The sequence below is a fragment of the Xenopus laevis genome, chromosome 7S (genome assembly GCF_017654675.1).
Source record: "Xenopus laevis strain J_2021 chromosome 7S, Xenopus_laevis_v10.1, whole genome shotgun sequence".
NCBI lineage: Eukaryota > Metazoa > Chordata > Amphibia > Anura > Pipidae > Xenopus > Xenopus laevis.
In genome coordinates this window covers 34327472-34353014 of record NC_054384.1, presented here as the reverse complement: position 1 = coordinate 34353014, position 25543 = coordinate 34327472, and the positions used below count along the sequence as shown (strand labels likewise).

The following is a 25543-nucleotide window of genomic DNA, read 5'->3' as shown; positions in this document are numbered from 1 at the left end:
TTGAAAAGTTTCTTAGAATTAACCATTCTATAATATACTTAGGGGCAGATTTATCAAGGGTCGAATTTGGAATTAAAAAACACCAACCAAAATTTATTTAAAAAAAAAAATCAGTTTTTTTTGGCCGAATAGGTCAGTTTTTGATCGATTTCTAATCGTACAAATTGAAGTAATATCGCATTCGAATCGACGAATCAAAGTTTTTCCCCAAAAATTTTTTTGCTTTTTCACCAATTATGGTAAATTTATTAACCTGCGAAAATTCGCATGCGATGGCTTCACACCCATCGCTACACTTGGCCAGGCAAAAATTCTTTCAGACAATGCTAATTTACTAAAATGCGAAGTTGCGTCCAGGGTACCAAACGCTGGGGAATTTTCACTAGTGTTATGTTGGCAATCAAAGCGAAGATGCTCTAGTATTCAATTATGCCTAACGCAACTTTGTTAGAGGTCTTCGCTCAGGCTAATTTGCATACGGCGGGAAATTATAACATTTAATGGACGGATATGTTGAAGCAAATACATAACATTACACAAGTAAGTAAGGAACCTTAATAAAGAAAATAGAGTTGTTAAAATGCCCTACACATAAGCCCACAGTATAGTTAATGTCCCATATGTTAGAAAATGTATGGGGCAACCCCGTTACCGAAAACCCTTTTTAAGGACTTTTGCAGGCTTTCACTCTGAAAAAATGAAAAGACACCAGCGTTTTTTGGGACTTAGAAATTTTTTCCACTAAAAATTGAGGCAGTCCTATCTACTCTATTGCACTTCGCCTGGTCTGAGCTGGCGAAGGCAAGTCTGTCGAAAGAGGTAACGTTCAGTAAAATCCGCATCTTAGTGAATTTGCGGAGTTACGTCCATTACCTAGTGAGAAAAATCGCCTTGTGATAGAATGTGAATGTTCGCTAGCGTCTATCTCCTTTGCTAGCGAAGTGACGCCTGTGCTCGTTAGTAAATTGGCATGGTAACGAAATGACGACACACTGGCGAATCATCGCCAGCATTAGTCACTTCGCCCTATAGTTAATGTGCCCCTTAATAGGTTCTAGGAGGTCCCCCATAGGCTAAAACAGCAATTTGGCAGGTTTTAGATGGCGAAAGGTCAAAGTCAAATTTTTAAAGAGACAGTACATGATAAATTTTGTTATTCAATTATTTTTTCAAATTCAAATCGAATTTGGACTATTCCCTAGTCGAAGTACACAAAAATTAGCTCAAAATTCTAATTTTTTTTATTCAAATTTTTACTTCGACCTTTGATAAGTCTGCCCCTAACAGTTAATGTAAAGGTCAACCACCTCTTTAAAGCTCCCATTTCTACATTCAACTTTCTTGTGCCTAGTACTGAAAATATAAGAACATTTTATTTATTCATGCTAGATGCATGTTCACGCTGTTTGAAAAGTTAACAAAACCTTTTTCCATATATCTATCTAAATAAAACAGAAAAAATATAAAACGTCATACATATCTTACAGCCAACAGTATATGGCTGGCCGGGGGCATGGAGATGACAGTATATTGAGTTGAATATCTTGAATAGAAACAAAGCTATCTACTGAATTGCAGGTTTTTATAACTGACCAGAAACCCTGAAAGGGAAAGAAGAAAATAATGATTGAAACTGACATACTGAGGCAGCTCTCATCCAACAATAACTAAGATAAAGACACACAGACACATACTCTCAGTTTCATCAGCTCACCATAAATTAAGTATAAAGTCTGCTAAGTGGGTACTTATGGTGAGAGTTGACTTAAATATGTGGCATCATCTGATTAAGATATTCATTTTACTCACAAGTGGCAATCTGGTCAGGACATTTTTTCTTTAATTGGTTGTCCATTCATTTAATTACAGAAGGGCAAACAAGCACTTTCTGTGAGCCACAAAAATAAATGTCATTAAAATTCTAGTGGATTTACAGTGCAGCAGTGGAGTTCTGCTGACACAGTGGAGCAACACACTTCTCATCAAGAATAAAGAGAACAATTACAATCTAGTAGCTGGTGAGAGCACTGTTGCTTGACTAATTGTTTGTCCCACACCAAGCAAATTGCTCATCCTCCATCTGACACGTGCAAATAATTCAGTGAATGGGATGCTGAACTGAATATAGATGCTTTGTTAAATTCTAAGGGATGAACACAGCTTTGTTCTTCATATGGGCATTGTTTTTTGACCAAAAGTGCTGCAATTTATGAAATTATTTAAGGTACAATCTCAGGGAACTTGATGCCTATTGTCTGTGAAAATGCAGAAGAAAATGTAACAATGTGCTCTAGAATTCCACTCATTGAGTATGCAGTGACTTTAGCATGTTTATGCTCTAATTGTTTCATTGATGATTAGATCCTAATGCAAGACCCCTTCCAGACACACTCATACTTATGTATATATTTACATGTATGAAGATGGTAAAGAAGAACTGAAGCTTAAAGCTATGGTCACACAGGCTATTGACTCTGGTTGTAGTTAGCCTGCATATTTTTGCAGGCTCAGTGCCTTTGCTCAATTGATTTCAATCCGATCACCCTGTGTGCGGCCACACACAGACTGAGATCAGCCCCAAATACTGACCTCAGCTTCAGCTCTGCTGTGTGACAGTGACCCCCAGAAAACCTTAAACCGTGGGCTCACTTTCCAAACTATTATTCCGCCTCTCCACACTCAACCTCTTTATTCTCCTACAGGGAATGTAATAAAAGTTGCAAAGAGCAAAACAATTTGCACTAATAAGAATAAAAATCCACATCTCGCAATGTAATATTGTTCCTTAAACTGTTATTACATTGCGAATTTTTAATTTTTATTGCGCACTCTTAAGAAGTGCTTGAAGGTGTCATAATCTTTTGGAGCAAACATAACGACTTTTTCAGTAAGAAGTTTTATTACATTTACTGCGCATTGGCGCAAACTATAAAATTCGCAAACGGTCATCCACTGTCGGAAGTGGTCGCTAAACAGTTTCCGGGTTCGCAAAAGCTATATTAAGTTCACGCAAATCAAAATTTGTTTGCGCAAAGGCATAACTTATCGCATTGCGAATAGTTTTTCCGTTACCGACTTTTATTACATTCCCCCACATGTCTTTTATCTCTACATACTATATTCTATTCTTCCATTATTAAGCCCCTTAAAGAAATAGGGAATGACAATGAAATAGGCCAAATGGTTAGAAGCAAGAGGGTCCACTGACACCTGGGCCTACCGGGAGTTTTCCTGGTATCCCGGTAGGCCAGTCCTACACTACAGGCTGATAGGATTCAAATGAATGGATCAAATGCACTTAGCAGTTCCTTGCCTTCTTTTCTGCTAATTCACTGCACATGCTCTGTGCTGTTGTTAGTTACCTGAACTTAGGGACTGACTCACAATAAATTATAAATAGACAATTTAAAACTCCTCCAATACAAGGCTGATTACTAAAGAATTTTGTCATTGCATGGCAACTTGGAAAGCTGTGTAGTTTGCATAAAAATTTTATAATAACATCAGAACATATGAACCTAATTTTCTACTTGATGATTTGTCACAACCCTTAAGCTTAATTTCTCTACAGCTGCTCAGAGCCCACTGACCATGTGAGTCACTGACACTTCTAACAAAATCCAAACTTTAAAGTGCACAACTTTAAAGTTTTTAAAGAAGTTGTTCACCTTTAAATTGATTTTTAATGGGATGTAGAGGGTGATATTCTGAGACAATGTGCAACTGGTATTTTTTGATTATGTGTGGATTTAGAATTATTTAGCGTTCTGTTCAGCAGCTCTCCAGTTTTCAACAGCTATCTGGTTGCAGGAATTTCAACAGCTGTCTGGTTGCTAGGATCCATATTACCCTTGCAACCAAGCAGTGATGTGCATGAGAGACTGGGATATGAAAAAAAGAAGCCTACATATAAAGATAAGGTATAAAAAGTAATAATAAGAATAAAATTGTAGGTTCATAGAGCGATAGTTGTTTGGCTCTGGAATCAGTGACCCCCATTAGAAATCTGAAGTCAGAAGAAGAAGGCAAATATTTCAAAACATTGCTAAATAATGTCCAATATATAGCATACCAAAAGTTTACTTAAAGTTTAACTACCCCTTTCATCATTTCACTACACTAACTTTAGGTTTGTGCTGTAAGTTCAGTATATAAAACACAGCATTTATACCTATATATATATTTTTAGGGTTTAGTTCTCCTTTAAATAAGTTGCATGACATAATATTTCATCGATAAGCTCATCTTTCCTTTATAGTTGGCATCTCGGTGTCTGCTTCTGAAAAGCACACAGTTGTCTGCCCCCAAGATAATCGGAAGAAGCAATTAAATGGCAAAATTATTTTTCAGTCATTATTTGCATAATTAAATTTGGGGAGATCATTTAGTACAAATGAAGAGAAAATTATCCTGCTTTGGAAAATGAAATGACTTACAGTATAATATCAAGAACATTGTTTTTGTGAGATAAATTAGTGTGGGATGGTTGATTTTATTTGCTCTGTCTAGCATTAAGATCAGTCAGCAGAAAGATTTGCAATCAGGTTCGCTTTATCTGCTGATTGCAGAAGGTGCTCCATGTGCACTGATCTTATATGTTACAGGAGTGCTAGATTGCTACATAGATTAAGGCAAACCCTATCTATATTTCTGTACACAGAGCCCTCCTGTTCCCACTGGACCACTGATAGCTTTCTCTATCATATTTCTTTTGACAGGATTTTTATGACAAAGGGGATTATATCATCCGAGAAGGAGAAGAGGGTAACACCTTTTTCATTATTGCCAAAGGAAAGGTAAGAATGGGTTATTTAGGAATATAAAATATCTAATAAAAGTCTGAACTGTTTTTGATCAAACTAATAATTGTTATTGTTTTTTTTTTTACATTAATTTTTTTTTTTTACAAAAAAATCATGACAGCTGCGGCTGCTGGGGCAAAGCTACATTCATTAGAGGCAGTGAATGCTGTACTCATGAGCATTCTGAGCTGTGATTTATTACAGGTGCATTTGTTTAGACGCAGCAAGTTTCTTTATTGCGCGTTCAGATATTCATAAAACAGAGTTACGATTGGAACAGAAAATAAGGCACTTAGTTTTTCTGGCTCAGCATGTGTTTAAAGAACACAGAAAAAACACCTGTGTGTAAGAGCCGTTAGGGAGATGGTAAATGTGAAATGTTGTTGCTTGGGCTAAATCTCCTCCAGCATAGGCAAACAAATGTCCGAAATGTTCAATCTGCTAGTAAAACGTTTGAATTGTGTTATGGTGTGACATTGCCTAGTCCTTCGCGATTATGCAGTGTAAATGGTTTGCCAGTGGCAATTCGGACTTCAATACAAAGGTATTTTTGGGCATTTTATTGCCTGGAGGAGTGCAATGAACAAAATGTCCTGCGTGTCATCACCTTAAGAAGTGCAGCAAGTAGAGGAGAAATATGGGATGTAAAAAAAAAATGTTAGAAACATATATGAACTGAAATGCTGGAAAGGGATAGTGCAGTAAAGCAGAAGAGAAATACAAGAAAATAAAAGGGGAATGAAAGACAGACACTAAACGGTAGGATACTAAACATTTTATATAGACCCATAAGGTATGGGGGAAATCTTGAATGATGGGTATATTTTTTTTATACAAGCACTGTGGAATATGTTGTTGCAATATTTATTTATATATATATATATATATATATATATATATATATATATATATATATATATATATATATGTGTGTGTGTGCGTATACATAAAAAGTTGCTCGAGAGTAGGTATGCACACTGGGATTTTAGTAAAAAATCTATTTTATTTACTCAAACGTTAAAAAGAAACAGACCAACGTTTCAGTACCCGTGCATTCCTACTCTCGAGCAACTTTGTACAAATGCCAAGGAATAGCACCTGGGTCTGATACATACCTGCATGGGAGTGCTTATACCTATGGAACTTGTGTGTGTGTGTGTGTATGTATATATTTAATATATATATATATATTATAATAATACCGCCATGGCCCTTTACCCTGAGTAACTTGCGTACCAAGCAAGGGCCTTGTTGGTGCTGCATTAGTCTGCTGATAGATCAGAACTTCCTTTCTGATCTGACTATTGTATTGTGTCACCTGTTAGAATTTGCCTCCTTGGCTTTTAATGATTATACTGCATTTTATTAATTTGCCTTCTTGATTTTTAGGGGCAGATTTATCAAAATATGAGTTTGAAATAAAAAAAGAAACACAGATGCAGAAAAAAAAATGCTGGCAAAACATGTGCATTTTTTTTAACTAGATTTTTAGAGAATATTCCCATTGACTTCTATACAACCTCGCCAACTTAATGAGTTTTTCTGGCGACTCTCCTCATTTTTTTTTCCTGTAATAAATTCCAAACCAGGAAAAAATGCCAACTCGAGTCTTGATAAATCATGCTTTGTTGTCTGTTTAAAATCATGTTTGTTGGTTTGGAGTGGAAAGATACATTTACCCATTTTATCATCACAAAGTATACAGTTTTCTGGGGTCTTCTAAATGCTAGGCCCATGGTACACGTGTGTTAATTTGCCAGTGTAAAAACAGCGGTGGAGAAACGGCAGAGCCATCCTTGTTCTGTTTTGTATGTGTAGTGAAGCACATGCCTAGAGTGCAAAGGTGAAGGATGCTGGGCACTTACCTCTTCCATCCACCCATAGTCCAGGCCCTCTTCCGCACAATAAACATCATATGTGAAGAATCTTGTACACAAGGGAGGGGGGAGCTTGCCTAAGGATCTGATTCACTCTCCCTTTAATCTGGAAGAAAGCTATGCAGGGAAAAGAAAAGCAAGTGTAATCAATGAAAACACTAAATTTGTTAGAGACATATATTCTATTAATTGCCTGTTTTTTTGGAGGGAGAGGAAACCTTTAACTATAACAGTTTGTCCTTATTGACTAAAATCGTTCATGTTTACAAACGCTCTGCACCAACTGACAGATGACAAGTAGGATTCAGTTTCCCTCCACAATCTATTAGTTGGACTTCAAAAGTGCTCATATTGTAGGGAAGCTCCTTCTGGTGTTGATACAAATTAAATGTACTTGGAGTTCATATGTGCCAGTGATCTGCCAGTTCTTCATCAAACTAATTAACAAGCTAGCAGCAGCTGATGATACTGTAGGTTTGTGTGGAAATAAGGAATGCAAGAAGGCATGAATAAACCTGCTAGGGCAGGCCCAAGGGAAAGCCTGGAAACAACGTGTTCCTGGCACATCAGCCAATGCTTATTTTTCAATACCAACCAGTTTTCTCAAGGATGAAATAGGGGAACCTGTAAATTGCAATAGAAACGTGTTAGATTTCTTGTTTTCAGTATATATTTACACACAGAAAATTGATACTGTTGTGTGTGTACAAATATGATCAGCTGATGAAGACAAAAGGAATGGAAAAACACATGCAAAAACATGCCTTACCTTTTATGTTGATTTGCATATTATTGGTCCACTATGCTCAGGTGCCCGTAAGTGTGACCTGCAGAGGAACTGACCAAAACTTGCCATAACAGTATATAAACCTCTGCATGCCAGCAACATCAGCCTTTTTATTATAATGTAATCACTCCTGCATTACTCATTATTGCACTGAGCATTTGAACTGTATTCTTCTCAGGTGTGTGTAACACAAGCAGTAGAAGGATCTCAGGAACCACAAGAAATTAAGACTTTGGGAGTTGGAGACTATTTTGGAGAGAAAGCATTGATTAGGTAAAATTCTCTCTTATTATATACTTTAAAAACAATAAATTAGGGACACTAGATTGGAAAAGTATTTGCGAGAAGTATTGCATGTAGTTATGAGCGAATCTGTCCCATGCACAAAAAATTCAGCAAATGCACTGAAGTCATTTAATGATTTATGTGGCATTTTTTTCCACTCAAAAGGCACTGAATGTTTTTTTCACAGCAACCTTTTTTTGCAAAAGTCAATGGGCATTTTTTCACACTGACTGTTTTTGGTCAAAATATATTCGAGTCAAAGGGATTTTTTGAGTGGAATTAACAGATGCCAAGTTTTTGATGAAAATGTTTGCTTATCACTAAGGGGCAAATTCACTAAAGCGTGAAGTGCCTAATGTTAGCACAAATTTGCCAGCGTCATGTCATTTCGTTACTTCGCCGATTTACTAATGGGCGCTGGCGTAAATTTTACGACAGGTGAAGTTGCGCTTTGGCGAAGGGTCAATGTAACTACGCTAATTCACTAACTAGCGCATTTTACTGAACGTGACCTCTTGCGCCAGACTTGCCTTCGCCACCTCAGACCAGACGAAGTGCAATAGAGTAGATAGGGATTGCTTCAAAAAGTTGAAATTTTTTCTAAGTCCCAAAAAACGCTGGCGTTTTTTCCTTTTTTAAGGGTGATAGGCTGAAAAAGATCGTACTTTTTTGGGGGTACCCTCCTTCCCCCCTACATTTCCTAACATATGGCACCTAAACTATACAGTGGGCACATGTATAGGGCAATATAACAACTCTATTTTATTTTATGAAGCTTTCCCAGGCTTGTGTAGTGTAATGTATTTGCTGCTACATATACGTCCATTCAACTTTAACTTAGCGCCATATGCAAATTAGGCATCGCTAGCGTAACTTTGCTTTACTTGACGAATTAACACTTGCGCAAATTCGCTACCGTTTGCCTCCCTGAGCGCAACTTCGGATTTTAGTGAATTAGCGGCACCCTGGCGAAGTGCGGCGAAGTACGGCGAAGGCGTCGCAAGTGCATTTTCGCTGCTTAGTGAATTTGCCCCCAAGTGCATAGTTATACGTGTATGTGGAAAGAATGGATTGGGTAAGAAGATACCAATGAGGAGATATTGTGAAAGTAATAAATATTGTAAGTTTCCCCAGACAGTGGCTGCCAACAGTTTTTGCTGTTTGGATATAAAATGCAATTGTTTACCCTTACATGTATCACAAGAACTTGTATACACCCATTTCAACAACTTTTGTGGTAATTCCCCCCCCCCCCCCAACATGAATTCAAGGAATAGAACAGGGGCTGAACGTACTTTTTGCTTATTGTTTTAATCACAAAAATCTGTTTTTTTTTTATTTTAAAATTTAGGTAATTATTAAATTACAAGGGCACAGATAGTTCCCTGCATAAGGGAGGGGTTTATATACTGGCAATCTAATTATCTACCTTGCAAGGACCACAAATGGAAAAAACAAAAGAAGAAATTACGCAACAATTGTGTGAATAAAATAATAGACAAAAAGTATATTCAGTACAAGCCCTATATACTGTATATATATATATATATATATATCTATATATATATATATATATATATATATATATATATATATATATATATATATATATTTCCGAATACTATCAAAACCCCTATAGCTGATTGGCTATTAGGTTTGTGGCAATTCTATGGTTTTAACCTTGGCTTGGTCAATATGTGGCATAAAAAAATTGCATCTGACCTTAAATTGTTAGCCATTGCAGTCAAGCACACAAAAGCATTTACAAATAATACACCTCAGTTGAAGGAGATTTTACTTGGGTCATAGCTTTCAGATACCCTATTTTAAGTACAGAACAAATGTTGCAAATTTATTAAAATGCCACAAGTTTTATAAGCCTAGTCTCGTTTTGAGATAAAGGGATAATGGAAAAAATATTGGATCCAAACAAGGGCGTGATCTAAAAAAAAGTCTTAACTGTACTGTACTGCATCAGCCTCCCTCTTTAAATGGTAATGTTGGCGTTCGCAGAGATGTACACTTATTTAAAGTCCTAAGGAATAAAGGGGGGGAATGTAATTAAAGTTGCAAAGAGCAAAATAATTCGCACCAATAAGACTAAAAATCCACATCTCGCAATGCAATATTGTTCCTTACACTGTTATTGCATTGTGAATTATAATTGCGCAATCGTAATCTTTTGGAGCAAATATAATGACTTTTTCAGTAAGACGTTTTATTACACTGCATTGGCGCAAACTATAAAATTTGCAAAGGGTCTTCCACTGTCGGAAGTGGTCGCTAAACAGTTTCGGGGGTTCATTCAAATATTAAATTTGCACAAAGCAAAACTTGTTTGCTCAAAGGAATAACTTTTTGCATTGCGAATAGTTTTTCCGTTATCGACTTTTATTACATTCCCCCGAAAGTGTCTTGCTGTAGTTGTTTCCTTATTTGTTATATTAGGGGTTAAAGGGGATAATTAGCAATACATGTCTGAAGTAATTTAGTGTGTGAAATGAATGAGGTAGCACATCTTTCAAAGTATTAGATATGGGATTATGAGGGCTCTGGGCAATAGAACAGTGAGGAGATGTTTAATATCCTGTTAATGTTCAGAATTGGGTGCATTATCTTTTTCCACACAAGTGGGATTTGGGGGCAATACACTACTGTTACTAAAGACAAAAATGTGTTGTGGGAACTGAAATGTATTCTGATCCAGATCCCACTTCCATTTTGGTCATTAGTGATAATAATTATTACACAAATTTACATTTAGTTTAAATGATGCAAAACGGAGAGCGGGAGACTAAGGCCAAATCCTGGTGTCTCTAGCTACTTTCTTTTATCTCCCTTATATTAAACAGTCAAGGGAATGTGCGCACTGCGCAAGGCAAGGTGATGTTACAGGAGGAAAATAGAGTTAATATCAGAAACACTATTAACTGAATATGTGACAAATACTGTATGAGAAGGCTCTGTTTTTTTTATCTCTGCCTTGTGTTCTTGCCACATCAAATCACTCCATCAAGTTTGTTTCAATCATCTGATCGATAATGGGATGATTGAGGATGTGAAACATAGCTAATGGAATCTCTAATGCTTAATTTCTCACTGTGATCATTTTTTGAAGTGAGGATGTTCGTTCTGCCAACATCATTGCTGAAGAGGATGACACGCAGTGCCTTGTCATTGACAGAGAGTAAGTATAGACCTGCAAAAAAAGTGCTTTCTCTCTCAAAATCCTGCACACACCATACTCTACAGCCAAAAAAAAGTCTTAGCAATGTACGAAATAAAAACAGCAAAAATGACAAGCAAACGTTGAAAATGCCGTCATCTGAAAAATAAAGGTAATAAGAATAGAATAGAAGTTATAAATGTTTCTTAATTTTTGGCAAATTCTGCCTGTAGATACTTCCCAATCAAAAGTGATGCATTAAGCTTGAGCAAAACAATTCTGCTCTCATAGTCTGTGTATTCAGAATGGTAAGGGCAAGGCCAGACGCTGGAGTTTTTGTGGCGTTTTTAAAAAAGAACAGCCAGGCGTAAATATGCATAAACTGCACTACCACTGAAACTAATGGAAAACACACTATGGCAATTCACACAGGGCACTTGCAAGCTGAAATCCACCACAGGACGCCAGTATTGCCATTTTTTAGCAGAAACGCCAATACGTCAGGAAACTACCAGATCAATAGACTCTATGGGATCTGCATATTTGAAACCACACTTTGCGTAAATACGCAGCGTATTTTAAATATGGTGTCCAAATTTTCAATGAGAACAATGAAAAGTTCATGTTCTGAAAAGAATCCTACGTTCTGAAAAACGCATGTTGACGGTCGCATGTGGTTTCAGTGGCATATTTATGCCTGGCCGTTCTTTTTTAAAAACGCAACGTAAAAACGCCGCAAAAATGCCACATCTGGCCTTGCCCTTAGGGTTCTTCTTATATATAAGCAGCAAGCCAAAGGTACTGGCACTACCCATTCCCACACCTTCAATGTAGCTTCTTTGAGTAAATGATGGTGACACTTGGATTAAAAGTTCCCTTTTCTACTCCTTGCCAAGCTATCAATATCCTTTTAGGATGCAAATCTCAGTAATGAAGGTTTGAAAATGCTAATAATAATTTTGAAGCGGTGCATGACTTTTTGAATCCATTAGACCCTCGATACATTGGACACAGATCATTAAAACAATTGTATTCAAAACCAGAAAGCTTCAGCTTTATACAGAAAAAAACATATAATCAGATCTTCATTATTCAAATATTTATTTATTTATTATTCAAATATTTCCCTATATTTTTCAATAATGCATTGAGTTTTCTAAGTTATTGTTTGGAATCTTTCATAAGTATTACACTGGGCACCTTTTGGCAGTGCAAAACCTGCTGATCCTGATCTATATTAGTGTATACTTCAGTAGTAACATTTCACAACACTCTATTTACATGACTTCCTTGTAAAACCATCCCATGTTTTGCGGTTAGTAATTAAAAATCGCCTTTATATCTTATCAACCTATTTTTATAATTCTGGACTTTTGCTGGTTTGACTTGTTCATTAAAACTAGGACATCTGTTGTAATGTCTTATTTGGAGACTCAGGCCAATTATTCATATAATAAAAGTTGATAAATGAGCCATCTGTATGAAACAATACTTCATACCTAGAATATGTTCTTACGCCCTTGACATCTAACAATTAGAATAATATAATAATTTATGTATAATAAAAAATGAACAATTAACTGCTACATGAAAAAGTTCTTTCTACCTAGAATATTTTCTTACTCCATTACCAAATCTTATTGAGAATTTTTAAATATATCTCGTAACACCCCAAGCAATGACTCATAATGTCTCATAATTCGATTTTATTTGTTATGGGGCTTACAGTTTATATTTGAAATGGAGAGGTAATAAAAGCAAGTCTAGTATAATTGCTTCATTTGTACTTCTAACTTGTTAAAGGTACAATAATCTCTAATTACTTTTGCTAAATGTGAGCAATGCTGAGTAAACAACTCAATGTAATGTTTAAATTACATATTGTGGTTGCTGGACTTTATCTTTATCTCTACCAAGACAACTGTTGAAACAAACTGCACAATGTGGCATCATGGGATATGTTACCATCATGGGGTTTGTAAACATCCTATTTACAAGGCCATGACAAGGGGACTCCTCAACTGACCCTTCGCTATCAGTAATCCCACTAAACCCCTATTGTGACACATCTTAATGAAACACCAGGAGCCACCGCATTTATTCACATTTTATCAAATAAATAGGACCTTGCCAGCCAGAATTCCATAAAAGATTGCTACTATGCTCTGAGTTTCCTCAGTGAATATGTGAGATCAACACTGTGTCATTATATCCACCACTAAGTATTAGACTGCCTCTACCTACAGAAAGGCATGGTCCCCAAAACTGCTACCAACAGGAGCTGCATCCCCCACCATGAGAGAAGTTCAGCAGCCCCGCTGGCGGCCCTGAATCTGCAGTGTCTCGATGATAGGAAATCCGAGCAGGCTGTCACCTAGCACAAGCAGTAGTAGCATCTGTATCAATCAACCCACTGTGCTGTCACAGGAGAGAGCCTCCGTTCTCCCTCTCCTTAAATTTCCTGTGCAGTACTCTGGCAAGGTCCTACCGCTGCTGCTACAAATAAAACTTAAAATATAATATCATATGTGCTCTGTTTTGATCCAGAGAAAGGCAAAAAAACAGTCTGAAGCTAGTGCCAATTATGCCTCAAGAGGGAAAAAATCCCTTCCTGACCCCAATGGCGATCGTTAACATCCCCTGGATCAAACATTTGACATTCATTTAACATGAATGATACCATGCAGACTATCACATTTTTTCTTTGTAAACAAAAACCACAATATAATAGTGCATGCAAGAAAACATCTACATTAGGTTATTAATAGATAATATGAGAACATAAACTGACATTTCTGATCAGACTGATCAGTAAAAAATTCAGATTATTGGTAGATGGCAGCCCAGAAAACCTGCACAATTAGCATCAGAATTTAATAATCAGCCCTTTAGCATCAGGATTTATGACAGGCAAATCTCATTTTCTGCTTAATAATTTTCCACAACCCCTATGCTTAGCTTCTCAGCAGCTGTTAAAAACTCAATTATGTGAAAAAAGTGACACAGTGGCACAGAATCTCATACCAAAATTCTATATAACTTCTGTGCTAGCCAGTGCTTTTCGATTTACTGTATAAAGGTTTTCCTTATCTTCAGTATTATATTTTTAAAACCTCTCATATTATATTAGGCTAAAAGCACCACTAGGGAATATACTTTCTGCAGAGATGGGTTAAGAGAATTCTGTATGACTGACTAAGTGAAACCATCCTGTGCTTCTGGGTTCGTTTTTTTTTTTTTTTTGTTTACTATAGGAATCTGTAGAAGCACTTTGTATCTGTTGGAAGTAAAATTACCACAGGGCATGTAGGCTCTACGTTTACTCTTACCAGTTCCTTTCTTCGTTCCTTTGTTAAGAAAAATCGACAGAAAACTGTAGTCTGTAGTTCCTCTTTGCTCACATTTTATGCCTAAAGCAGAAACATTTTGTTTCTTTGGCAAAACAGTTCCTTCATAATAATAACTATAACTGCATGCAATAAATAACTGAAAAACGTATACACCTGTCATCTTCAACAGGTTTAAAAATTAAAAATATTGATACGAAAAACCAATATTTCAATGGTCACTAGGAACAATAAATAAGACAGGCATGTGCTTCTGTACCTCCATTTTTGGCACAGTTGTTTTTTAACTGTTAGCTGTACTTTAACTGTAGTTCCCAATGGAAATAGTAGAAACCTACAGAATAGATTTGCTGAGATAAGAATCCTCTTGTGACTGGATGCAAGCACCTATCAGCCATCTACATGGATGAGGTTGCTAGTGCAGCTGTTGGAGGACCAACTTCAAAATCCTTTTCCCAAACTAAAGGTATTGATATGAGCAGGCAGGTATCCAAATACTTTTGGCCCTCTAGTATACAGTTATTGAGCCTAAACCCTAGGCTCCCAATTTTTAATTTCAGAAGCACTTAGAAATGATAGGAAAATACTTACAATTAGCTAGATGATGAACCCCTATCTGCCGTTTGCAATAGAGATGATTATGTCTATGTGATATGCACCTCAGTGTTTACAGATTGATTTTCTTTTTTATTTCTTGCTTAGTACCTTCAATCAGATGGTTGGAACTTACCAAGAGCTACAGACTTACCTTCAGCAGTACGTCTACCAGCTTGCACTTAATGACCATGATAGAAGGAATGCCAGGTAAAATTATTACTGTATTATTCTGATTTGTTTTTTTATTGTGAGTCCTTTGCAAAGGCAGCCGTGTTTTAGAGCTTTATGACAGATAAGCTCGACCTCATACATTCCAAGTAAAGAAAAACTTTTACATAAAACAGAAAATGATTTTTAAATTCATAGCTTTTGCCTTCTTGACATTATTGCCCTTTTAGCAATCTTAAGCAATATCAGAAAATCTATAATTGTTGGAAGAGTTAAAATATATCACATTCAAATGTACGCAAATTATTGCACATATGTAGAAATAATTGGAAATTAAATGGCCATTTCTTTTTGGTCGAGAGAGGTCTGCCAATTACTATTAAAATTTGTAATGCATAATAATTAATTGTTTGAATTAGATAAAAACGTATTTCAAGTCTGTTCATTAGATACTATTTGAAAATGAACAAGTGCATTTTTAATTGCCTCCAAATGACTTTTTTCCGTTGAAATGTATGAATGGAATACAATTACATGTGTTGGTATGAAGAACGTTAAAAATTAATATTTTAAAATTGCAAGTTCCTTTTTAATTCTAATGCATCTGTAAGAGTACTTTTTCTTACTGGCAAGTAATTTTTCCTGTACTGGCAAGTGGCTACCTAGGTGAAATTGTTATGAAGAAAACTGAAGGATTCTCATTAATTTCAGAAGGTAAGGAAAATGTATATTTGTCAGCAAATAGCTTTTTACCTTCGGAATTCCAGTGTAATCGGGGGGACGACGACTGTCCATTGCAGTTTGCTCAAGATGCACCAATATGGCTGCAAATTAGCTATTCGATTTGTCTGCAAGCAGTAGGTTTATCATGTTTTTAGTAGGCATGCCAATTTTAGTAGAGGTGACAGATTACTTGGCCAGTCTTCAATCCATTTTTTAACAGACAGTTGTAATGTCAGCAATTGTGAGTGACTTTGTGGCCTAAAACATTGCTGTTTGTCTGTGATCTAAGTAGTGATGAAGTAATAAAGGCTCCTTAATCTTGACTTGATGGTGCTGTTAGTCAGTATTTTGCTACTTAATGTTTTAAGAAAGAAATGTCAATCCACTTAATTGTCTTCAAATGGGATTCATTCCATATTTTATGCAGAGATTTACAGGACAGAAAAACCACAACATTCTGGGATTCAGTCCACAGAGCTTTTCTTGCAGCAATTAATGTGTTATTAACGAAAAACAACTGAATTGATGCAATTGGTAGATGCCTCCCTGAGGTAAATTTCAATAAAAATTTTGACATTCTCTCACGGAGATAAGATAAGCAAATGGCATAGATTACCACATTCATGTGTGAAAATTCCTCCTTGGGAATGACTTAATATCCTCTTCAATGTGGAGTCTTGTATCTTTGCACCCTATCTGGTCTTCAACTCGTCCACTCAGGGTCGGAACTAGGGGTAGGCAACCCTGCTTTGCTTGGCCTTTAATTTTATAAATTTTATAAACTGCCTGTTTCAACCCCCTCTTGCCCATGATTCTTACTGCAGGCATAAGCACTCCCCACCTCCCTGTGCTGGCACAGGTACATATTTGTGGGCAATATCTTAGCTGCTGCTTGCACAGGAAAACAGATAATTAGGGGCAATATGATGGGTTTTTTGCTGCTACTAGCACAGATACATATTTGGGGGCAATGTGATGGATTTTTGGCTGCTGCTGGCACAGGTACAGATTGGGAGCAATTTGCACAGGTACATGGGGCAATATGGTGGCTGCTGGCACAGGTACGGTACACAGATGTTTGGGGCAATATGATAAATTTTTGGCTCCTGCTGGCACAGGTACAAATTAGGGGCAATATGATGGATTTTTTTGGCTGCCGCTTGCATAGGTACTGGTTGGGGGTAACAATAATGCAGGACTGGGTGGGGGGGCACTGATTGAAGCCCTTGCCTGGGGTGCCAAAATACCTTGGCCCGGCCCTGCGTCCACTAGAAGTCCCTGTGCTAGTGGTTTCCAACACCACAGGGTCCTAACCCTTCTGTTTCTCCTCTATGGAACTAGGGCTGCTCACTTCATTTCCTAGGCCTCCCTTTCACTCATAGAGCTCATACCACTAGCTAAGCCTAATCTAGTGTTGAACCAAAACTGGAAACCCTGGGCCTGTATCAACCTCTTAGTGAGGTGAGGTCCCAGGAAAGACCCTGAGCACATGGTGCTCTACCCTTTTCTATCAGAACATACTGCCCATTACTGGAAATGCTTTGGGCCAATCATTATCTGGGTGAACAAATGACCCTAGGGCATCCAAACAGCTAATACTGCCTGTATAGAAACCCACAGAATTCTCAGGGTCTCTACATGATCAATAGAATAGACTGTCATTATAACCAAATGTAGAATAAGTATAGCATGTGAACTGTACCTGGGTGTGCTTTTCTGTTTACTTTATGTTGCCCTATAAAGTCCTAAGCCTGGAACACCGCCTAGACAATCTGCCTAATAAATGTGGAACCCCTCTGAAGACAGCCATGTATTAGGGCTTTCTTCATGATCAACTGTTCTGGGATTTTACTGTGGGCCAAAACATACAAAGTTAGCAATGGATGGAGGACACACCAATTTAGCAAAATATTCAGTAGAGAAAAATATGAGGTGCAGAAACCAAAATCGCGGTTGGCACCCTAAATTCCGAACCAATGCTAAGCACCCTGTTCTCGGCTCTTGCTTCTGCCTTTAACAGCCGCCTTTCACCTCGGGAGGAGCCCTCGGCTAATCGGATGCCGCCAGGTCTTATTAAGAGAGGTGCCAAGCGAAGAGTTCTGAACGAGCAAAGGGGCACGATAATGCAAAGTCTTTTGGGCAGACGGTCACGGTACAAGGCGTAGACAGAAATCTTAGTCAGATCAGGCCGGGTCAGGGCAGGCAGAGTACAAACGGAGTCAGGCAGGCAAGGGTCAAACCATGAGATCAATCAGAAGGGATAAGCGAAGTCGGATACCAGTCAGGGGTCAGGATACAGAAGTCAGAATCGTCAAAAAACCAGGCAGTGGTCACAACAGGAATCAGAATCAAATAGAATAAAGGGTCAGACCCACCAGGAAATCACTAGAGATTATCCTATAACGGGCAGTGAGAAAGAGTACATTGGCCCTTTAAATAATCTAAACTTTCGCACCATTACGCCAATAAATCCATCAGACGTCGCGCCGCGCATGCCCTAGTTACCGGCGCATTCAGGCACAGGAGGACGGTGAGGCGAGCATCCCCGCCGATGGCACAGTGGGCGTCCCCGCCGCACCATTGGATCACCACGGAAGTAAGTTGTTACAATGGCCTTATGGACTATGGCCTTTGTCAAGGGGATTTTTGTTTTCTTGCCGAAAAGTTGGTGCTATTCTCATTCTCTTGGTAGGTGTATCCGTTACACGTTGTCCTTTTTTGCCAAGCAATGCTACTGGGTGGTATATATGTATTTGAATATATGATGTATGTATACAGAATTTGTTAATTCAACACTGAATTGTTCTTGAGATTTATTTTGCATAACAGTAAAAAAACTTTTTTATATACCACTCTTGCTTTTGAATTTTTGTATTTTTTGAACCTATGGATATATTGTTTAACTGTGGGCCCCCAGTCCTCCTCCTTGAGAGTGACAAGTGTGTGAAGGGTTTCTATATTACTGAGATCTCTGGTGTGTCATATGCATCAATGGGATGATTGATTTAAAAAAAAAATGCAGAACGCTAATTGGAATTTATGATTATGACAACTTTGTCAGTGTTACTACATAACTGTGGTATCATAAAGGATGAGCCAATGTTATGTAGACTGATGCAGAATACAGTTAATAACTTTGACAGGAACAAGAATACTACTGGGTATTAGTTTGAAAATATGCACAGTGGCTACGCTTTAAATTTTCTCACACCTATTAATAACTGTAGGAAGAGGCTCAGACACATCATTATGCACCAGGACTATACATGCTTCCATTCTTAACCATGTAGGAGCTGTGAATAGCATTATGGCATAAGTCCCATGGTTGCAAGCAACATTTGAAAGGTCATTTTTTCTAAAAGCGTTCTATTTGTTTTTCTATTTTGGACTCAAGCCAAAGTTTTCAGAGTTCCAGGCTTGCTATTGTGCATAGCTATGTGCTATAAGCACTGTGTGTCCTGAAACAAAATAAAGGGGATTAGTATTTATTATTGTTAAAATTCTTGTGAAAAACAAACATATTGTCATTTATGAATTTTATATTTGTTCAAATTTTGATACAAAATTTCAGAGGATGACAGAAGAGTTCCACGTTACAAGCGAGGAATATCATCATACTAAATATTTGATTCTGTGTATTTTTGAACTTCAGGCGAAAAAGCCTTCATCATTCAATGTCCCGAGATAATTCAGAGGTCAACCAACTGAGAGAAATAGTTTCTAAATTCTCCAGCACATCTCCCTTTCGATATTTGGATGTCATCACTACTCTTGGAACAGGAGGATTTGGACGTGTTGAGCTGGTGAGATTACACTGTCCCTTATTCTCTCAGCTTCTGTTCACAGGTACAAAAAGAGGAATTGGCACACAAATTGCGTTTGAGGTAACCCTCTTCTTTAAGGGTGAAAATTGCTGCACTTGAGTAAGATGATTACCCTCTGAAAGATTGTGCCTTCATTCTCTAGTTATCCATAAATTCTGTAGAGTGTTATCCCACAAAGTATTCCAAGTGCCAAGCACTCTTTTTGCATGGACTATAGTGGCCTGAGATTACCGCACATCGTATAAAGTTAAGTATATGGTTTTCAGAAGTTATTGTAGTTCAATGTTACTTTCCTCTGTTCACGAGTCAGCATCTTCATTCTTCAAATACAGTCTCTACATAAAATGGTCAGTGGCTGAGAACAAATTGATGCAGGCTGTGTTTGATATAAACACTGAAACTACTGCCTGCATGAGAGCATATAGGGACAAAAAAGAAATTATAGGATGTATACAAACCCTAACATTGCACACACACACAAGTATAATAAATCATCAAAGAAGCAAACATATACAGACTATTGTCCAGAAACTGCCCTGTTTTAAGGTTGCTATTGAGACTGATTCATAAGCAAACATCATAGTAGCACATAGATAGTAGGCCTGGGCTTGAAATTCGTTGTTTATGGAAATATATAGTCATAAGTTAAAGTGGCACTTCTGAATTAATAAGATGATTTTAATGTGGGTATAGTAAGAAGCACAATCATTATATATTGTATATTTATATACAATGATTGTACATTTTAGGGGCTCAGTAATCATCTGTGGATAAATTTGCACCTAGGTACTAACCTATAGTAACCAATTGGTGACTAATGTTTTCAGTAAGCTGCAGATAGATCACTGAAAGCAAACATTTGACTGGTTGTCATGGGTGAATGCTCTGGTACAAATTTGACTAATGGATAATTTATGAAGACAGTCACAAATTTGGTTATACAAAAATGGGTGCAATCATTGCATGTATTGATGCCATTCATTTAAAGCAATAAACAAGCTCCACGTACTTGCGTCAAGCACAATTTCCATCTTGTCTGATCTGATTATCAAATGACGTGCAATCACCATATTAGCGCAGACTGTCGGAAATGATTCAAGGCACACTCCAGTAATTTTGTTCCATCAATTCATCAAGTGCAATTACATGTGTTTTAATGCATCAGAAACAATTGTTGAGGGAAACTGCATTATTGGAAAAAAAAAGATGGTGAATTGTGTCCAAAAATTGCACTTCCATTTTGCATTGCATTTGTAAAAGAGCTCTCTAATGACTTTACATCTCTTTCAATACAATTAAAACCTTTTTTAACACAATCAAGGCACTTAATTAATTCAAGACACTTATTTAAACAATCATTTACTAGTATGCTGAAAGGACAAACTCTATGAGAACCCAATACTTTTGCCATTATAAAAAGAAATACAACATGCATTTTGCAAATGGGTTAGTACAGATAAACTCACTTTTCATTTAAAAAGTGCCTAACATATTGTCATTGCCTGCCCCCCTCCATTGCAATGTATTAAACTGATCACTTTTTTTTAGTGCAGCCATGTTTTTCTAAACTGGCAAATGCATAGAATTGTAAAATAGCAAAATATTACTTGTGAATTGTGCAATTCTACAAGTCTGAAGAAACCACAAAAAAAGCCCCACTTACCATTTACTAGGGATGCACCGAATCCACTATTTTGGATTCGGCTGAACCCCCGAATCCTGCGTGAGAGATTCGGCCAAATACCGAATTCGAATCCCAATTTGCATATGCAAACTATGGATGGGAAGGGGAAAATTTTTTTACTTCCTTGTTTTGTGACAAAAAGTCACATGATTTCCCTCCCTGTCCCTAATTTGCATATGCAAACTAGGATTTGGATTCGGTTCAGCCGGACAGAAGGATTCGGCCAAATCCTGCTGAAAAAGGCAGAATCCTGACCGAATCCCAAACCGAATCCTGGATTCGGTGCATCCCTACCATTTACTAATCATTCCTTGTCCTTTAATGCTGGAAAATGCTTTGGGTTAAAAATAAATCTACCCAGTCGGTTTTAGTGCATTCAGGTTTCACGTCCTGAAAATTTCCTTTCTTTGGGTTGAACATTGTAAACGGAATAATTTAAGGACATTTCGCCAATAAATATTAAATGAATTGATATTTAATGTATATGAACCACAAATACATACATATTCCTCTGTTTAATGAACAACCAAAATATACGGCAGTTCTACTCATAAGTACAGGAATGGGACCTGTTATCCAGAATCCTCTGGACCTGGGGGTCTTCTAAATAAGAGATGTTTCTGTAATTGGGATCACCATTCCTTAAGGTTACCAAACATTAATTAAACCCAATAAGATAGTTTGAACTCCAATATGGATTAATTAATTGTTTCTTACTTAGGATCAATAACAGGTACTGTTTTATTACTACATAGAATTTTTTTTAATTATTTAATTAAAATGTTTTTTATGGGAAATGGTCTTCCCATAATTCTGAGCATTTTGAATAATGGGTTTCTGGAAAAACTATTCCTATACCTGAACATAAATACTTTCCCCAACTGCTTGTGGTTGATACCACTCCAGAGGCATGTATTGGCTAGCAATACTTTTTTCCCTTTAAATGAATTGAACCTGAAGACACAGGGGCTAATTTAGAAACACAGGTGCCAATAGCAACATATCAGCAATTATTGGTTACCACTGGCACTGCATTTGTGCAATTTAGCACCAGTGCTTGTAAATGAGCCCTAAACAATCCACAGTGCTGGAACTTTTTGCCAGAAACCTAGATTTTATGTTGCTGAAAGTGAAAGTGTTATTGAAATGCCCATTCTGAACATATTAGGCACATTTCATCCTTTTGACTTGGTAGAATCACATTTGTTTTTTCTGTCATACACACAAAAATAAAATCTGATGTGCTAAAAAATGCATATTTTTTCATTCAGGTAAAACTCAAAGATGAAGATATGACTTTTGCACTGAAGTGCATTAAAAAGAAGCATATTGTAGATACACATCAGCAAGAACACGTATATTGGGAGAAGAACATTTTACAGCAAATCAACTGCCCCTTCATCATCAGGTACATCTTCTAAAAGAATGATGTTAATTGAAAAGGCACTTAATCGGGGATATTAAAATAAACTACTTAAAAGCACTTTAATCTGGAATATTAATTTAAAATACAGTATTATCCACCTGTGCAACTGAACAGTTTGATACATTTTCTGCTATATGAACTCCTTGGTTTCTATTTAAAGATTCAAAATTAAATATCTTAGACCCATTGTCCTACCTTTAAGTCTCTCTTCCCTTTCCCCTTTTCCCCTTTGTCACCCCCAATCTTGGCAATCATTGAGATGTTTTTTAGCAAAATTGAGACGAGCCTTAATGTTCTTTTTGCTTAAAAGTGGTTTGCGCCTTGGAAATCTGCCATGCAGGCCGTTTTTGCCCAGTCTCTTTCTTATGGTGGAGTCGTGAACACTGACCTTAATTGAGGCAAGTGAGGCCTGCAGTTCTTTAGATGTTGTCCTGGGGTCTTTTGTGGCCTCTCGGATGAGTTGTCTCTGCGCTCTTGGGGTAATTTTGGTCGGCCGGCCACTCCTGGGAAGGTTCACCACTGTTCCATGTTTTTGCCATTTGTGGATAATGGCTCTCACTGTGGTTCGCTGGAGTCCCAAAGCTTTAGAAATGGCTTTATAACCTTTGAAATTGAACTCGGGTGTGATAAACCACAGTTAAGTTCTTTTTTAACAAGGGGGGCAATCACTTTTTCACACAGGCCCATGTAGATTTGGAGTTTTTTTTCTCCCTTAATAACGTAAACCTTCATTTAAAAACTGCATTTTGTGTTCAATTATGTTATCTTTGACTAATAGTTAACGGTTTTTGATGAGCAGAAACATTTAAGTGTGACAAACATGCAAAAGAATAAGAAATCAGGAAGGGGGCAAATAGTTTTTCACACCACTGCATTATCCACCTGTGCAACTGAACAGTTTGATACATTTTCTGCTATATGAACTCCTTGGTTTCTATTTAAAGATTCAAAATTAAATATCTTAGACCCATTGTCCTACCTTTAAGTCTCTCTTCCCTTTCCCCTTTGTCACCCCCAATCTTTCTGCTTTCCTATCCACTCCTTTTTGTTCTTTACTTAACTACTCTTTTATACATTAGAGATTTATACAAAGTGGGCAAGGTTGAATTTATAATGAAATTTGCCAAGTTTTTTGCCCACAATGCAGCATTTATTCCTCATAATTACCATGTCAATCAAATGCATTCATTGTGGCAAGTTTTGCAAAACCACAATTTGGCTGTGGTTGTAAATGAGCCCTCTTATTTTAATTAAAAAGGCTAATTAACATGTACAGCAATGGCTGTTGCTCATTTAATGAGAGTGACTTTAATAATCCAGATGAATACAGAAAATGTAACCCCCTTAACATGACAGAATACAATCAAAACCTGTGTAAAATTTTAACTGCCATTATAATAAAAAGCGAATAATTGCATAATGGCTGTATCCCATTTGGCTTTTAATCTAATTAAATCTAATTAGGGCAAATGGTTTGAATGAATAGTTTTCGTGATAAAACTCTAATTAGCAGTATTAATTTTTCGTAAAAAAAATAGCAGCATAGTTCAAACATTTAATTCTCCAAATAATATATAAATATAAACTGAGGCAACGTGTATGAATGGCTATATAAATTTTGATAACTTAACATATTGGCACCCAGCGTATTAGCCTTTACTTGTCCTTTAATGCTGGAAAGATACCTTGAATTGCAAAAAATCTAGCCATTAAATTTAGCTTTATTGTATTCAGGTGTTTAATATCCTATTGCAAAGAGATGAAAAATTTATTTTATTAAGGGTTTATACAACTAGAGCAAACAAACACAAATTACACATACAGTATACACTGTATATATATATTTTTGGATGAATCGCTCAAATGGTAGTAGTGGCAGCACCTTTTGTATAGATAATAGACAAGGACACCAGGTCCACACTGGCCTCTGCCATTTTTTTTCCCACATTCATAAAATATTAAGAAAAGTTCTTTTCATGCAACAAATTAAATACAAGTTTGTACAAGTTTATGTATCGGACCTCAGAGTAGACTCAGCAACTTGCAGTTTTATTTATTTAGGTTAGGGCCAGATGATGTGGATTATCTGCAGGCAGATAATCCACTGCCCAGTCATTCCCATTCTTTTTTCTGTAGACAGGGCTGGTTTTTGAAATACGCTGCCTGCACCCGAGCAGAGACAATGCTTCGGGGTGCTGGCAGACAGGAGCAGAAGAGCAGCAGGGGAGCGGATTTCCAACCTACAGAGAAACACAGGCCGAGATCTGCAATCATTTGGCCCTAGACTTCAGTTTCACTTGCAGGAATGCTGCCCATGGGATGGCACCAACCAATGTTCTAGCAAACAAGTCCAACACAAATGTGTAATTTGCACTCAAAGTATTATAAAGTCATTAAACAATAAATAAAACTGCATTATAAGATGAATAAGGATTGTTATCTTTTGAGCATGCTAGTACTAATACACCAGTTAGTTTGTGTTAGTCTGTCAACAGTGCAACGCAGAAGACACACGTGAGGGTCATTTATCAACACTGGGCAAATTTGTATCCCATGACGACCAAACAGATTGCTGCTTTCATTGTTCTACTTGCAGCTGGCTTCAAAAAGTTAATCACTGATTGGTTGCTATAGATAACTGCCCATGGGCAAATGTGCCCAGGGTTGATAAATAAGCCCCAGTACTGACACACAGTTTATAAAAAAACACCTGAAATACTGATGCATGCTTAGCTAAGACATTATTTTGATGGATGCTTGGTGACAGTGATACAAGTGGACAGTGAGATTGCATTGCAATCTATGATGATACTGACAAGTGTAGATAATTTAAAAAAATGTAATCTTTATCTTTTCT

The 25543-nt window shown here is 37.0% G+C and overlaps 1 protein-coding gene across 1 annotated transcript in view; it reads left to right on the top strand.

Annotated features, from left to right (window-relative positions):
- The window catches only part of LOC108697216 (cGMP-dependent protein kinase 2), a 90959-nt gene that overhangs the window by 46440 nt on the left and 18976 nt on the right, over positions 1–25543 (top strand). Inside the window, exons 7-12 of the mRNA XM_018227133.2 lie at positions 4719–4796; positions 7645–7739; positions 10870–10938; positions 14967–15068; positions 19405–19555; positions 22532–22668. Of these exons, the coding sequence (XP_018082622.2) occupies positions 4719–4796; positions 7645–7739; positions 10870–10938; positions 14967–15068; positions 19405–19555; positions 22532–22668 (632 nt within the window). The remainder of the gene's footprint in view (positions 1–4718; positions 4797–7644; positions 7740–10869; positions 10939–14966; positions 15069–19404; positions 19556–22531; positions 22669–25543) is intronic.